Genomic DNA, 18,398 nt, shown 5'->3' with positions numbered 1-18,398 from the left:
AGCAAGAATCGCTAAACACTAACTACTGAATATAATTGAGCAACTTTCACATATAGCAAACATAAAAATCAAATTTGTATGTTGTAGCTATAGTTTGTATAATTGCGCTCCATAGCAAACATAAACATCAGATTGTATAACTCGTTGGCTCTTCTTCAGATTTGTATAATTTCGCTGGCAGCCGTTTGTATAAATCGATGTCAGCCTCTCGTTTGTATAAATCGTTGGCAGTCTCTCAATTCAATTCAATTCAATTGAAATAAAACATTTGTATATCAAATCTCTCTCTCTCTCTCTCTCTCTCTCTCTCTCTCTCTCTCTCTCTCTCTCTGTAATTTATATAAGTATATGTTCTTTTTGTTGTGCTTTTCAGTTGTATATGTATATATGTGTAATATGTATATAAATAAAAATTTGTATTAGTTGAATCTATATATATATATATATATATATATGAAAATTCATGAAAAAAGATAAATTTTCTTTTTTTATACACAGCTATATGCCTGAAGCAGCCGTCATTTTCTTGTAGAGCAACTTTCCCATATAGAAAACATAAAAATCATATTTGTATGTTATAGTTATAGTTTGCATAATTGCGTTCCATAACAAATTTTATGTTTGCTATGGAGCTTTTGATTTGTATAATTCTCTACAAACATCCAATTTTATATAAATTGTTCAGTTTTGTATAAATTCACTTATACATTGTAATTTGTATAATAAGATCTGTATTTACATAACTATAAGTGTATAGGACGAAAATATATGTATTTGTATTTGTATATACACGTTTCTCTCGTTTTATACAAACACAAACACATTTTATACCGAAATGTATTAAATGACTAATTGTATACCGAAAATGGCTAATTGTATAACAAATTAGATGGCAAAAAAAGGGGATGTTTGCTGCGAAATACAATTAAAATAAACTATGGTTATAACATTTAATTTGAATTGATAGTTTGCTATTTCATACAATTTTCCCAATATAATTAAATATAACAGTAGCTATGACATTTATTTTTTTTATTTAAATGTTTGCTATTATGCACAAATTTTTTTGATTTTTCACTTTCTCTTTTCTCTTTTTATTTTTCTGTGTTTCACTTTCTCTTTTTTTTTTCTGTTTCTCTTTCTCCCTCTATCCTTCTTCTCTTTTTTTTTTCTTTGTTCACCTTTTTGTCTGTTTATAATTTCAATGCATGTGGTGAATATATAACTAAAACATTTTTAATACAAATATATTGTAAATATTATATGTGAATTTCAAGCATTTCGATACTATTTAGATTAGTTTACATTTTTTTGGATTTATAATAATGTATAATACCTAATTCAAATTGTATTATAACTATCGTTTATATTTCTACCGTTTTAATACAATTTTTTTAGAGCTTCACCTTTTTTTCGGTTAATCACCACCACCAGACCACCAATTGTTTATATTTAATACAGTTTTGATACAACTTCAATACAATTTTTTATAACTTCACCTAATATATAACTAAAACATTTTTAATACAAATATATTATAAGTATTATATATGAATTTCAAACTTTTGATACTATTTAAATAAGTTTACATTGTTAGAAATGTATTATATTTGTTTTGCAATAATAATACAATTTTGATACAATTTTAATAAAATTTTGATACAACTTTAATACCATTTTGATACAACTTTAATACAATTTTGATACAACTGTAATACAATTTTGAAACAACATTAATACAATTTTAATATAACCTTAATACATATTTATATCAAAAGGTTATTAAAGCTAAAATTATGTGTATATGGTAATAAAAATATAGGAACACTTAAAAACGTAATTAATCAAATAAAATATATTATTTATGTAAAATTCGTTAATAGTTTGATTTTAAAATGTTCAAAGGATCAAACAATATCCCAATTATTATTTAATAAGTTAAAAATATCTTTTTTTCTAATAAAATATTATAATTGTTTTTTTAAAAAATATATTTTATTCTTAGAAAAAAATATTACTATTAAATAAGTCAATTCTTATTGATTTTATTTTAAAGTCACTTTTTTTTTTCCATCTTGTGTCTGGTATCCACATTGGAGCCCGACTAATTTTCACCGAGAAGTCCCACATTGGGTGATAAAATGTTCTCTAACAAAGGTGGCTATATACCCAAGGGGACTCGAATCCGAGACCTTTTGGTTAATGATGAAAGAGTACTTGCAAAGTCACTTTAACTAATAAATGAATAGAAAATAATTTCTATCTTCTTAATTTTATTTAAACAATTAAAATAGAATAACTTCATATACAGTTTTAGTTGGTAATATTGATCTTATATATAAGATCATTATAACTACATCATTAATTTTATTTAAAAAAACACTAAAAAGGTTTCTAATAAAATAGAAAAAAAAAGTCTGTTTCAAATTGGTGTAAGATAAGTATTTTCAAACTAAAAAAAATCACCACTAGAAAAATAATGTGTTCAAGAAGAAATATATATATATATATATTTGGAAAAAAGGTATTTTTGACCTATTAAATAACAAGGATATTTTTTAACCAAACTATAAACGGTAAACATTTTAAGACCAAACTTAACTGACAATTTTTTTATTTAATTTAACATAATATGAAAATATTTTTGACCATTTTCCATTTTTTAAATAATCCAAAACAAATAAAAAAAATGAAAATTTTCAAAAATAGCAAATATAATAGACATACTAAGGCTCTATAACTATAGTCTCAATAATTGCGCTCCATAACTATATTTCCATTTGTTATGGAGGTTGTGGTTTATATATTTCTGCATGTTTGTATATTTCGCTTGCAAATATACAAATATAGTAAGTATATACAAATTCTGTATTTACACATTTATGATTTTTTTTTTCGAAATTCCGTTTATATATTTCACTTGCCAATATATAAACTGGATAATTCATTATAAATTTTTTCATAAATCGTATACAAATAGCTAGTGTAAGCATATACAAAATTCTGGATTTTTACAATCAGACATCGAATTATACAATTTTTGAATTTATAGAAATCAGGTGAATTATACAAATCAAGTAAATAATACTCCTTTCGTTTCAAAAAGAATAATATGCTTTCCTTTATAGTTTGTTTAAAAAAGAATGACCTCTTTCTTTTTTTGGTAATATTTTACTTTCAACTTTTCACGTGACATGTTTAAGACCACAAGATTAAAGGACAATTTTGTACATTTGACATAACTTTAATTTAAGACCATAAGATTCAAAAGTTATCTTTATTTTCTTAAATTTCGTGTCAAGTCAAACTAGGTCAATCTTTTCGAAATGGAGAAAATAAGAATTAAGAAAACTATAGTCGCGAAATACAATTTTCTTAACTTGGAACTATAGTACCTAATATAGACTAAATGCTTCTTATTCTAAATTACGTATCAAAAAAGAGCAAATTACATTTGGCAGAAATGAAGTTACTGCTAGTAGATCTGAAGTGCTACAGAAATAAAGTTAATGCTAGTAGACTCCAATCCCCATATTGGATTAGAATTCCACCATTTGCACTTGGTCAATAGATATTTTTGACACGCATCTGGTTCGAATAAAAAATACTGAATTTAAATTAATTGTAAGCCATTTATTAATTTTATTAAATTAATATAGATAATTTTATAAAATATTATTATTTTATAGAGATACTATTTAATCGCAAAATTTATTCGGAGATGAAATCTCATAGAATTTGAATGAATCTACTTGTGAAAACGTCATTCATGAACTTGAGGTTATGATTAATGATTTTGGTTACCACAATAAATTGGACATTAACAGAAGTCCATAATTTAGAAGAAATTGTTGATATTATTGGAGAAACAATGTTGATGATAAAGTTGAAGATGATACAATACATTTGAAATCAGTTAAACACTTATCGCATCTAGAATGTGCAGTTTGAAAAGACAGTACCAAAACTTTTAAATGCAATAAGAAAAGTTAGAGATGACTTTCAACTAGATTAAAATTTTAACAAAAAAAAAAACACAATAACATCATATTTCACTAAATTGCCGTAGATATATTTGTACTTTTAAAGAGTTATTAATTAATAATATTAATGAGACCATATATTTATATAGAATTCTTCTGAAAAATTTATTATCTTATCGAAATAGGTGATTTTTTTCATTGACCCAAGTCAAGATCAGAGAAAAATATTATCTTAAAAAGATTATTAATTAATTGAGTATTAATTTAGTGAAATTTTACTGTATTTGTCACTAATATTAGCAATGGAAGCCAACAAAATTATTTTGATGGTTAGACAAAGCACGTACTACAACAAAATTATTTCCTTGTGAGTATAAAATGATCAAATAATACAAGCAAATTTGGATATTTATTTTCATTAGAGTGGATAATCAAACTATTACTTTTTCTGTTCATTTTTATGCGCTAATTATTTTAAAAATAACTTTTTATTTATTATTTTTGATAAATAAAAAAGTATAGTTTTTTTATGCTTTACACTTAATATTAATTATGTTTTTTAAATTATTTTTTAAAATTGAACTAATATCAATAAATATGAACATTATAGTAAGAGGTCATATGAACAGATAATACATGCAATTCAAAATTTAGTCCCCTAATAAATAAACGGATTCTCTCCTCCTCAGTAGTCAACAATTGAGTAGCAAATCTAGACAAGACATGGAACTTGACCTGATAAGCAGCCACAGACATACCACCTTGCTCCAAAGTCATGAACTCATCCTTCTTGCGATCTCTCAAAGTCCTAGGCACATATTACTCTAAAAACAAAGCATAAAATTGGGTCCAAGTAAGTGGAGGTAAAACTGAAGATCTGCATTCCACATAAGCTCTCCACCACTGCTTAGCCTCACCTTGAAGTTGAAAAGTCACAAACTCAACCCCATGCTGATGGACAATTCCCAACTTATGAAGCCTCTCTCATAGCAATCTAGGATGAACTCATATGCATCCTCACTCACAGAATCATGGAACACAGGCGGTTTCAACTTCAAGAACTTAGTCAATATCTCATGCTCATTACCAGTCATAACAAGACCTAATAAAGGACGGAAGAAAACATCATTACCTACATTCCCTCACACCTTAGGGACAGTGATAGCAATAGGAAAATTGGCGGGAGCTTTAGCTGTTTGAACAGAGAGAAGCACTCCACGACCAATCAACCCTTTCAAGAATGACATGATCTGCTGAGCTAACACTGGGTCCAAAGGAGGAATACCTGCAGTTTCAGTCTGCACCTCTTTCTCTTGCCCAACATCCTCAACCTCTATGTTCTCCTCTACCTCTTCATGATGCGTAAGAGGGGCCTCATTTCTGGGAGCATCTCCAACCAGTGCTCCATCCCTACTAGGTGTTGCCCTTCCTCGGCCTCTACCCCTAACTCTTTCTCTACCCCTGCCTCAACCGCAACCTCTCACTGCAGATTCCTCGGCTGGAGCATTGACGGAAGCTACGGGCCTGACAAAAATGCTCATTTTGAACTCCGTAATGCATTAATAGAATATTTATGGGAGCAACGTAATAATTTTGAAAGTTGAGTGTTTATGTAATTGTATTTCACTTTTATTTGAATTTATTCATTAATTTGTATATTGTATAATAGTTTCTTGCAATTTATGTTATTTAGAAATTTAAAATAAAATATAATTTTATATTTGATAAAAAAATTGAAAAATAAAATTTTATATCACATGAAAATTATATAAAGTAATTATTAAGAAAAAAGAAAGAAATGATTTATTTAATTTGATTAAACGAATTTTAAAACGTTATTTTCTTTTATTTAATTTGATTAAAAATCTACAAACCTAATCAATTCGGATCTAGGCCAAGTAGAAACACTTAAAATAGTAAAATAGTACTTCATATCAAGAAATTTTGCCTTCTGATTTGAGCCTTTTTTTTTTTTTTTGCCTACATCTCAGTATACATGTTACTGTTAAAATGTATGTATGACTTTAGAATATTATTATTTAAAAATATTTCAGCACAGAACAGAATTTGGCTTTAGCCCCCCGAATATCTATTTTGTTTAGCCCCCCGAATATCATAAGATTGATTTGGATTGCTTAGGAAAATTAAATCTTAATGAGTGAAAATGCGATTTAACACCAACTGATTATCAATATAAAGACAAAAATATCCCTCAAATTCTCTTAATCATTTTATTTATTTTCTTAATTTTATGTTTTATATTTTTACTATTAAATTTATTTAAATAAATTAGCTTATAAATGTTAAATAACTCACATTTCAAATATTGTATTAATTTATATTGGATTTATTTAACAACAAACAACTCTTTCTATTTTACTATTGTTACCGTCTTTTTGGTTCTAAATGTAGATGGTCTATCCTTTTTGAATTTAAAATTAACCTTTTGTGAGTGATCAATTTATTAAGATGAAAATTATTTACCCTCAAATAATTCAAGTGAAATAATAACAAACTTGAAAACAAAATTGTTCTTCTTCTAGCTCATTAGAAGGTCATTAAAAATAATATTATCCGACAACTATCTACTTTGATCCAATTAAAAATAAGAAACTGCATAATAATTCAAGGATATAATTAAACAGAAAAAATTTATAAAATTTTAATCCAAATACAAAATGAGCTGATAAGGAATGAACCAAACACTTAAAATAAAATAATCTATAAATAAACCTCCAAGATATGCCCCGTCACCATCTAATAAAAGATATTTTCTTCTCTGTTTTGTTGTACTATAATAATCTTTTTGGGTCCTCAGATCATCTCCAACCCACCTCTATTTTACTCTTCATTCTTTAAATTTGGAGAGTAAAATAGAGAAGGGACCCTCCAACATACCTCCATATCACTCTCTATTCTTCATATTTAGAGAGGTGAATAGTAGTTCTCCAACTATTCACACTCTCTATTTTACTTTTTGAATATTTCATTATTATTTCTATTACTTTCTAATTAACATATTATTTTACATATAATGTAGTTAATTAAATATCTAATATTCATAATTCTTTTTAAATGTAATATAATATTTTTTAAAATATATTATTTAATATATACTATTTCCATCCCGAATTAATATTATTTTAATTTTTTCTAATTTTCGTGAATAATATAATTTGATTTTATTATTAATTTTCACTATAAAGAATACACAAAATTAAAATGATAAGATGAAAATTTTAATTTAAAAATACAATTCATAATATGATAATTTAAATACAAGATAACAATACAATACGTAACATAATAATTTAAATACAAGATAAAATACAATACATAACATAATAATTAATTCGCGATGAAACAAGAATCATGCCGAAAATATGTTGAACGTGCATTCAGAGTTTTATGCAATCACGTTTTGCAATTATTGCAGGATCCTCACGTTTTTGGAGAAGGAAAGTGCTACATAATATAATGACTACATGTATTACACTGCACAACATGATAATTGAGGATGAATGTGATCTTAATGCACCAATTCAAGATGTCGTAGAGGCTCTAACTCCAACGATAGAAATGATGGTAGAAGAAAATCTCCAGTTTGAACAACTTTTAGCTAGACATAAAAAATTAAGGACAAAAATGATCATTTTGAACTCCGTAATGCAATAATAGAGCATTTATGGGAGCAACGTAATAATTTTGAAAATTGAGTGTTCATGTAATTGTCTTTCACTTTTATTTGAATTTGTCCATTAATTTGTATATTATATAATATTTTCTTGCAATTTATATTATTTAAAAATTTAGAATAAAATATAATTTTATATTAAATAAAAAATTTGAAAAAATAAAATTTTATATCACATGAAATTATATAATGTAATTATTGGGAAAAAGAAATAAAGGATTTATATTATGAAATAAGAAAATAAGAATGAAATAGAAATAATAATATAATATTGAGGAGAGAGAAAAAGATTTATTTTTAGAGTGTAAAAAAAAGAATTGGATTGAAATTGATTGTCTAAAAAAAAAAATAGAGAACTCTATATTTGAAGAGTAAAATAGAGTATAGGATTGGAAATGCCCTTAGAAAAAATAGAAAAAAGATAATGTAGCTTTATTTTAAAAATATAGCTGTCCAACATAAATAAACGTGTGTAAAATTCGTTGAAATTATTGTGAGGTGCTATAGATATACACAGTAATCCATTTGTCTCTTATTTTTTTGGTTGATGACCATGACCAACAACAAAAAGAGGTATGCCATTTTCTTCTTAGTCTACATTTTTGTTTCTTTCTTGCTGGTAATTTAAATTAATAACTTCGATATTAAATACTCCCTCTATTTTATATTAAGTAAATTTTTGGGTTTTTTAAAATTATTTTATTGAATTGTTCAAAGTAGGGGTGTCAAAAGAATATGAAAATCGATCGAACGACCGAACCCTAACCGAACCAAATCGATTGACGTTAATTTTTCAATAAAATCGTGGACTTTTATTTAAGTGTTAACCGTCCTGAACAATTAAGATGATCTTTTTAATTTATGAAAAAGATCAAAAAAATTCCGAACCTAATAACCTTACATGTAAATATATTTTATATATTAACAATATGTTAAATTTAATATATAATTATTCTTTAGAATAATTTTTAAATATAAATATAACTTAGGTCTTAGGCCTCTCATGACTAGACAACTTTGGATCTTCGCTCTTTAATTAACCTTGCTTAATTAGGTTTAAAATTAAAAGATAATGTAATAGATATTCTATCAAACAATACAACAAAACATATGCAAACACTCCTATTAAATGTTTAAGATCAAACAATACGGCAATAAGGTTTTACATTCTTGTCTTCTTGATGAAGAATAAAAGTGCTTCTTCAAGAACATATTTGTGAAAGAAATATTTTAATAGTAGTATATTTTGAGGTGATATTTTAAAAGTAAAAAAAAAAAAAAACTGAACTTTACCGATACCAAAGAGAAATCGATATGATTGGAATGATTTTACAAAATCTAATTTTGATTATATATTATAAAATAACCGAAAAATTGGGATGGTATAACTTTTAAAAAATAACCAACCGAACGGTACCATTGACACCCCTAATTCAAAATTCAAGATGAATATTTGATTTTTTATATTTGTCCTTTTCTTTGATGAATTTTTATATTTTTTGGAGATAAATTGCACTACTTTCAAAATTATATATAATTTAAAATATATTTTAAATTATGTACTTAAATATTTTTCTTTAACAAATATCATGCATTACCTCACAAATTCAATTAATATATAAAACAGAAGGACTGAAGGAGTATTAACGGAGTACATCGGCCATAGCACTGACGGCATAAACATAGGTAAATATGGTTGATCTTGATCATATGGAAAAAATCAGAATAAAGTTACATAAACAACATAATTTTAAATATTTCAAAAAATAATTAAATGACAATTTTGTTAAGTGTAAACTTTATTTTTAAAAGTTTTTAAAAAAAGTGAACAATATTTTGTTACAAAATTTCATATATTTAATAATTTAATTTTAATTTTTTTATTTTACTCTTTATAAAATATTTTCAGCTCAAATTTATATTTTTAATTTATGTGTCTAATCAAATACCTTCACATTATTATTTTTAACAAAAAAGGCACAGATCTGATTTGGTGCAGATTGAAGTATTGAAGATTTGGACGTTTGCTACAAATAATTAAACTATTTTTTCAGTAATGTGACAAGGAGTTAATAGTTTGATTTTAAAATGTTCAACGGATCTAAAAATATCCCAACTATTATTTGCTAACTCAAAAATATCTTTTTTTTCTAATAAAAATATTATATTAATTTTTTATTTACTCTTTAAAAAATATTTTTAGCTTAATTTCTTCTCTTTTTTTTTTAATTTATGTGTCTAATCAAACACCTTTCACGTATATTTTTTTTAAAAAGGCACAACTCTGTCCTTAATTACTTGTTTATTTTTGAATTAACACACCTATTAAGAAAATAATGATTGACATAGTGAATTTATCATTTTACCCCTATTAATTATGGAGTGGATGAATTAAAAATTTAAGATTTTGAAAAAGTTTTACCTTTTTTAAAACAATTAATTAAGGATATAATAAGTGAAATTAATTAACTAAGATTAAACCCACCACTCATTAGTCTATAAATATAAGAGTAAGATGATGTTGAAGGTATAAGAGTTGTGAAACAACAACTGTTCTTGGGTAGTAAAAATGCCAGCAACCTGCAACAATGGCGAAATCCTCCATGTTCTTTTCCTTCCCTTCTTATCCGCTGGTCATTTCATCCCATTAGTTAACGCCGCAAGGCTATTCGCCTCCCGCGGTGTTAAAGCCACAATCCTCACTACCCCTCATAATGCCTTACTTTTCAGATCTACTATTGACGATGATGTTCGAATTTCCGGATTTCCCATTTCTATCGTAACTATTAAATTCCCCTCTGCTGAAGTTGGGTTGCCTGAAGGAATTGAGAGCTTTAACTCTGCCACTTCACCTGAAATGCCCCATAAAATTTTTTATGCTCTTTCTCTTCTACAAAAGCCAATGGAAGATAAAATTCGTGAACTCCGTCCTGATTGCATTTTTTCTGATATGTACTTCCCTTGGACAGTAGATATTGCCGATGAGCTTCACATCCCTCGTATTTTGTACAATTTGTCTGCTTACATGTGCTACAGCATTATGCACAACCTTAAGGTTTACAGACCTCACAAGCAGCCTAATCTAGACGAATCTCAAAGTTTCGTGGTTCCTGGTTTACCTGATGAGATAAAGTTCAAGTTATCCCAACTGACAGATGATCTGAGAAAGCCGGATGACCAAAAAACTGTTTTTGACGAATTGCTCGAACAAGTTGGAGATTCGGAGGAACGAAGCTATGGCATTGTTCATGATACATTTTATGAGCTAGAACCTGCATATGTCGACTACTACCAGAAATTAAAGAAACCAAAATGTTGGCATTTTGGTCCGCTCTCTCATTTTGCATCCAAAATTCGTAGTAAGGAACTAATTTCTGAGCACAACAACAATGAGATTGTTATAGATTGGTTGAATGCACAGAAACCTAAATCGGTTCTCTATGTATCTTTCGGAAGCATGGCTAGATTTCCTGAGAGCCAACTGAATGAAATAGCCCAAGCTCTTGATGCTTCAAATGTTCCTTTCATTTTTGTATTGAGGCCTAATGAAGAAACAGCGTCGTGGTTGCCAGTTGGTAATTTAGAGGACAAGACTAAAAAGGGTTTGTACATCAAAGGGTGGGTCCCACAGCTTACGATCATGGAACATTCAGCAACAGGCGGGTTCATGACTCATTGTGGTACTAATTCGGTTCTGGAAGCCATCACTTTTGGCGTGCCAATGATAACATGGCCACTTTATGCTGATCAATTCTACAACGAGAAGGTAGTCGAGGTTAGGGGATTGGGAATCAAAATCGGGATAGATGTATGGAATGAAGGGATTGAGATCACGGGCCCTGTAATAGAAAGCACCAAGATTAGAGAAGCAATTGAGAGACTAATGATCAGTAATGGTTCTGAGGAAATTATGAATATTAGGGATAGAGTAATGGCTATGAGCAAAATGGCTCAGAATGCAACAAATGAAGGTGGATCTTCATGGAACAATCTCACTGCTCTCATTCAACATATTAAGAATTTTTATCTTAATTAGTTGGAAGACAGAAATAAGTCCTTGCATTGTAACTTTGTGTGTGTGTTTTTTTTTCCACTTGATAAAATGAAGGAATGGATGGATGGATCTTAACTTTAGCAAGCGAACCTCAATGATATTACAGATTTTCATGTACAATAAATTGATTAATAGCATAATTCTCCCTCTATGCTGTACTTGTTATTTCAAATCAGAGAAATATTCAAAAAATACTCTTAAATTTCACACAAATTATTGTTTCATCGATAATTAATGTATTAGAAAAATACAAACGAAAGAATCCAAGCAAAAGTATTCAAGCTCGCGTACTATGTCTATTATTGAATAAATACTAGTACTTAATTAATTTAGGGGGGACATATGCCATGACCCGTCACTAAAGTGTAAATCCGTCACACAGAGTTTCAATGTCTTTTGTATTTATTCAAAGAAATGGTGAAAGCATACAAAAAAGGTAGATGAGGAAATAATGATCCTAACTCTTTTGTCCGTCACCATTAACACTTGTGGCTGTAATACCTTTTTCTTATTTTACTATATAATTGATACTCCCTTTGTTTCATTTTATGTGACATCATTTCTTTTTTGGTTAGTCACAAAAAGAATGTCACATTTCCTTATATGGTAAGTATTTAAAGGTACAATTTTTCTTTTACCCTTGTTGATCCCACTTAATCTTAAAATAATACTCCAATATATTTATGAGGAGAGAGAAAAGTAAATCTACTTTTAAAGGGCAATTTGGTAAACATTTCAAAATCTTCATTTATTTCTTAAACTCCGTGCCCGGTCAAATATTGCCACATAAAATGAAACGGAGGGAGTATAATTTAGTGACATATTACTGGACATGTCTTGTTCACAAGTTCATAATTATTTTTTAAAAACCATATATAGCAACATTATTATGAGATAATTTTTTAAAATATATTATTTAGTAAGAAGGAAATTTGATTTGCGAATAAATAAATATTACATTAAGAGATATCAGTGATTTGATATTTTATAAAATAATATTATAAAAAATTCAGAGCAAAAATCAAGATATGTGTACCATAAACTTGTAGCGAAATATATTGAATTTGCTACCTACTCGAACTTGCCCTGAAGCAACTTCATCTCTCCTAAAAATGGAGTGCAATATCACAAACTAAATGTCATTTTTTGTGTGTTGATATAAATGTGAGAAAAAGATCAATCACCTTTTGTTTTTCTTTTCTGGTTCTTTTTGGTTGATTGTTGCGTTCTTTTTAATATGAGGAGAAGATTGATTTTAAAAGGAGCTTCTTTTCAAATTCTGAATTATCTTAATATAATTCTCTTTTCGGAAGAAAAAGCAACAAATTGGGTCAGATAGGATCAGGCAAAACGAATTGGGTCAGATAAAGTTAGAAATTGTGCTCTTAACTTTATTATTTGAACAAGTAATCTCGCAAACGCCACATTTCGAGTTGATAATAAACACACATGTGACCATCTTGTAGATGCACGTACTAAAACAATATAATATTTAAATGGTCCACATGAAGGATGAATGCACCCACATATATCACCCTGTATACCACGTTCCAGAAATGCTAGATCCAATTCTCACTTTGATTATTGATGGTCTAGTAATCAACTTGCCTTGAGAATATACACAAGAGAATTCTTTAAATTGAAGAATTTTTTGGTTCTTCAAAGAGTGTCCACGTGAACTCTCAATTATTTTGCGCATTGTATTAGGACTGGGATGGCCCAACCGATCATGTCAAATAATAAAATTATTTGAGTTAGTAAATCTTTGGTTTACTATGGCATGTATTTCAACCATGCTAATACTTGTGTAGTATAAGCCGGATGAAAGAGCGGGTAACTTTTCAAGTACAAACCTTTTACCCGACTTAATTGTAGTAATATAAGGATATTCATTCTTTTCATCATTTGTAGTCTCACTATGATAGTCGTTTTGACAAATGTCTTTGAAACTTAATGAAATTCTTTGAGACTTACTACAATATAATCCTTCATCAATTATCAATTTTATTCCTCCGATATGTACAAAGTTAGCCTTTTCGGAGCCTTCAATTAATTTTGTAATACCGAATATTGTATTAACATTAGCTTCCTTCATAATTAAAGAAGAGAAATATTTCTTATCTCTTAAAATAATGTTTGTTGTGGCACTATCTATAAAGCATATATCATCATAATTTATTTTGGATCCAATTGATGACTCGGCAATTTTCATATTCTCAATAAAAGTAAAAGATATGTTTAGAAGAATATGAGAAACTAGATATATTAAAATTTTCAAGAGGCTACACTAAAAATATAAAAATTAGCAAGACATAGTGCTTAGGAAGAAAGACCAACGTAGTTGCACACATAAAAGAAAGCAATAATTATTTATAATCTTTTCCTCCAATAAGGTTATCAGTTCTTTATAGTCAATACTATCATAATTTATTTTGGATCCAATTGATGACTCGGTAATTTCCACATTCTCAATAAAAATAAAAGATATATTTAGAAGAATATGAGCAACTAGATATATGCCTTTGTTTTCGATATAGTTTGACTTGAAGAATAAAATGAAGGCTATTATTGAATGACAATCGCCTTGTAGGGGGAATGGATATCGACAATATCTCGGAAGATTGTGCATTGATTTCCTATTTTCTCCTATATTCAATTGATTAAGATCGTAAGAATGATGTTGCATTATTTATTTGTTTTTGTAGTTTTCTCTACGATTTCTCTTTATTTTGTATTATATAAATTTTAATTTGATTTCGTATGTTTATAATTATTAGTTCAAAATAATAATTTATGACTTTAATAGAAGTCAGCTAACTATACTAACCAAATGTTTTCCTCTATAAAATCAATTATACATATGAGAAAATATATATTGACATTTTATCGTATTTTATAATCGTGCAAAGCACAAACAAATTCACTAGCTTATCTATGTTGTATTTCCTCTGTCTCTAATTACTTGTTCACATTTTCTTTTTTAGTTATTCCTAATTACTTGTCCATTTTGACAAATTAAGAAAGGACAAAAATTTTTTACCTATTATACCCTAAATTAATTACTTTAAAACAGGTAGAACTTCTTGAAAATCTTAAATTTTTAATTCATCTACTTCATAATTAATAGGGGTAAAATGGTAAACCTACTATATCAATTATTATTTTCTTAATAGGTGTATCAATTCAAAAATAAACAATTAACTAGGGACAACGGGATTATAAAAGAAAAGTAATGAATTTGTGTGAACCCGTGACCAACAGAAGTTAATGAATTCATAAGAAGCAATGTGAGCTTATTTTGTCTTGTCCGTTCACCCTTCTGTTTCCCTGGCTATAAATTGCACATGCCCTTTGGAACAAGTGCAACCATCAAAACTCGGATATGATTTTATATTAATTTTGGTCAAACTTCTTGAGTTTCACGCATCCAAAACACTTTCAAACTCTCTTGATCATCTCGAGAATTAAATCACTCATCTCCACAAGTCATATTCCGTTCATTCTAGTTTATATGATACTTGGATTTATCTAATTGCATTTTTTATTTTTTTATTTAATTAGAATTCGACTATATTCAATTCACGTAAATGAAAAGCCCAATCAAAGAAAAACGCTTTTTACCAAAAAAATATAATTATGAACATTCCCCCAAATCTACCTAACAGGGTAAAAGTGGTGTGACTCAATCTATACCTTGAGAAAAGTGTTCCCTCATCACGTGCTATGTCTCATCCTAACTCGGATGGCTTCCAATCCGAAGGTTGCAAGCTCGAGTCACCAAGGGAGCAAAATGGGTGAGAGCTTCTAGGGAGGGTAAAAAAAAAAAAAAGAGTCTCATCCTAATACTTCATCCGTCTCATTTTATATGTCATCTATTTCTATAAATAATTGGACCACAATACTTGTCAGTTTATAAAATTTATGCAAAAATTACCATATTTTGTCTATTATACCCTTAATAGAATAATTAATTAATCTTGTCATTTATTAATAAAGTTGACTTAAGAAAATATTAAATAAGGGTAGAAAGGTAAAGTTATATCATTTCTTAATGCAAGTGCAAAGTAAAAATGTGGCATATAAAATGGGACGGAGGGAGTAGTAATATTGACTCTCTCTCTCACTTAAAGCAAGGACAAAACTTGATTAGAAAAGCACTGCAAATTTTTATTTTTGTACACAAAAGATCCTTATTAAAAATGTAACAAATTTTAAAACGTTATTTTCTTTTATTTAATTTGATTAAAAATCTACAAACCTAATCAATTCGGATCTAGGCCAAGTAGAAACACTTAAAATAGTAAAATAGTACTTCATATCAAGAAATTTTGCCTTCTGATTTGAGCGTTTTTTTGTTTTTTTGCCTACATCTCAGTATACATGTTACTGTTAAAATGTATGTATGACTTTAGAATATTATTATTTAAAAATATTTCAGCACAGAACAGAATTTGGCTTTAGCCCCCCGAATATCTATTTTGTTTAGCCCCCCGAATATCATAAGATTGATTTGGATTGCTTAGGAAAATTAAATCTTAATGAGTGAAAATGCGATTTAACACCAACTGATTATCAATATAAAGACAAAAATATCCCTCAAATTCTCTTAATCATTTTATTTATTTTCTTAATTTTATGTTTTATATTTTTACTATTAAATTTATTTAAATAAATTAGCTTATAAATGTTAAATAACTCACATTTCAAATATTGTATTAATTTATATTGGATTTATTTAACAACAAACAACTCTTTCTATTTTACTCTTGTTACCGTCTTTTTGGTTCTAAATGTAGATGGTCTATCCTTTTTGAATTTAAAATTAACCTTTTGTGAGTGATCAATTTATTAAGATGAAAATTATTTACCCTCAAATAATTCAAGTGAAATAATAACAAGCTTGAAAACAAAATTGTTCTTCTTCTAGCTCATTAGAAGGTCATTAAAAATAATATTATCCGACAACTATCTACTTTGATCCAATTAAACATAAGAAACTGCATAATAATTCAAGGATATAATTAAACAGAAAAAATTTATAAAATTTTAATCCAAATACAAAATGAGCTGATAAGGAATGAACCAAACACTTAAAATAAAATAATCTATAAATAAACCTCCAAGATATGCCCCGTCACCATCTAATAAAATATATTTTCTTCTCTGTTTTGTTGTACTATAATAATCTTTTTGGGTCCTCAGATCATCTCCAACCCACCTCTATTTTACTCTTCATTCTCTATATTTGGAGAGTAAAATAGAGAAGGGACACTCCAACATACCTCCATATCACTCTCTATTCTTCATATTTAGAGAGGTGAATAATAGTTCTCCAAATTTGGAGAACTACTATTCACACTCTCTATTTTACTTTTTGAATATTTCATTATTATTTCTATTACTTTCTAATTAACATATTATTTTACATATAATGTAGTTAATTAAATATCTAATATTCATAATTCTTTTTAAATGTAATATAATATTTTTAAAAATATATCATTTAATATATACTATTTCCATCCCGAATTAATATTATTTTAATTTTTTCTAATTTTCGTGAATAATATAATTTGATTTTATTATTAATTTTCACTATAAAGAATACACAAAATTAAAATGATAAGATGAAAATTTTAATTTAAAAATACAATTTATAATATGATAATTTAAATACAAGATAACAATACAATACGTAACATAATAATTTAAATACAAGATAAAATACAATACATAACATAATAATTAATTCGCGATGAAACAAGAATCATGCCGAAAATATGTTGAACGTGCATTCAGAGTTTTATGCAATCACGTTTTGCAATTATTGCAGAACCCTCACATTTTTAGAGAAGGAAAGTGCTACATAATATAATGACTACATGTATTACACTGCACAACATGATAATTGAGGATGAATGTGATCTTAATGCACCAATTCAAGATGTCGTAGAGGCTCTAACTCCAACGATAGAAATGATGGTAGAAGAAAATCTCCAGTTTGAACAACTTTTAGCTAGACATAAAAAATTAAGGACAAAAATGATCATTTTGAACTCCGTAATGCAATAATAGAGCATTTATGGGAGCAACGTAATAATTTTGAAAATTGAGTGTTCATGTAATTGTCTTTCACTTTTATTTGAATTTGTCCATTAATTTGTATATTATATAATATTTTCTTGCAATTTATATTATTTAAAAATTTAGAATAAAATATAATTTTATATTAAATAAAAAATTTGAAAAAATATAATTTTATATCACATGAAATTATATAAAGTAATTATTGGGAAAAAGAAATAAAGGATTTATATTATGAAATAAGAAAATAAGAATGAAATAGAAATAATAATATAATATTGAGGAGAGAGAAAAAGATTTATTTTTAGAGTGTAAAAAAAAATTTTGGATTGGAGTTGATTGTCTGAAAAGAAAAAATAGAGAACTCTATATTTGAAGAGTAAAATAGAGTGTAGGATTGAAGATGCCCTCAGAAAAAATAGAAAAAAGATAATGTAACTTTATTTTAAAAATATAGCTGTCCAACATAAATAAACGTGTGTAAAATTCGTTGAAATTATTGTGAGGTGCTATAGATATACACAGTAATCCATTTGTCTCTTATTTTTTTGGTTCATGACCATAACCAACAACAAAAAGAGGT

At 27.4% G+C, this 18,398-nt stretch overlaps 3 protein-coding genes across 3 annotated transcripts in view; 2 read left to right on the top strand and 1 right to left on the bottom strand.

Moving 5' to 3' along the window:
* The window catches only part of LOC125876257 (OVARIAN TUMOR DOMAIN-containing deubiquitinating enzyme 11-like), a 752,025-nt gene that overhangs the window by 86,338 nt on the left and 647,289 nt on the right, over nucleotides 1-18,398 (top strand). The gene's annotated exons all lie outside the window — the stretch shown is intronic.
* The window catches only part of LOC125876254 (zinc transporter 5-like), a 624,828-nt gene that overhangs the window by 605,917 nt on the left and 513 nt on the right, over nucleotides 1-18,398 (bottom strand). The gene's annotated exons all lie outside the window — the stretch shown is intronic.
* Nucleotides 10,208-11,811, top strand: LOC125876235 (solanidine UDP-glucose glucosyltransferase 1). The gene has a single exon (XM_049557362.1). The coding sequence runs from the start codon at nucleotides 10,247-10,249 to the stop codon at nucleotides 11,711-11,713; it is 1,467 nt and encodes a 488-aa protein (XP_049413319.1). The 5' UTR covers nucleotides 10,208-10,246; the 3' UTR covers nucleotides 11,714-11,811.

This window comes from Solanum stenotomum, chromosome 9 (genome assembly GCF_019186545.1).
Source record: "Solanum stenotomum isolate F172 chromosome 9, ASM1918654v1, whole genome shotgun sequence".
Classification (NCBI taxonomy): domain Eukaryota; kingdom Viridiplantae; phylum Streptophyta; class Magnoliopsida; order Solanales; family Solanaceae; genus Solanum; species Solanum stenotomum.
Note: the sequence above shows the minus strand (reverse complement) of the source record. Positions and strands in the feature narration are given on the sequence as shown.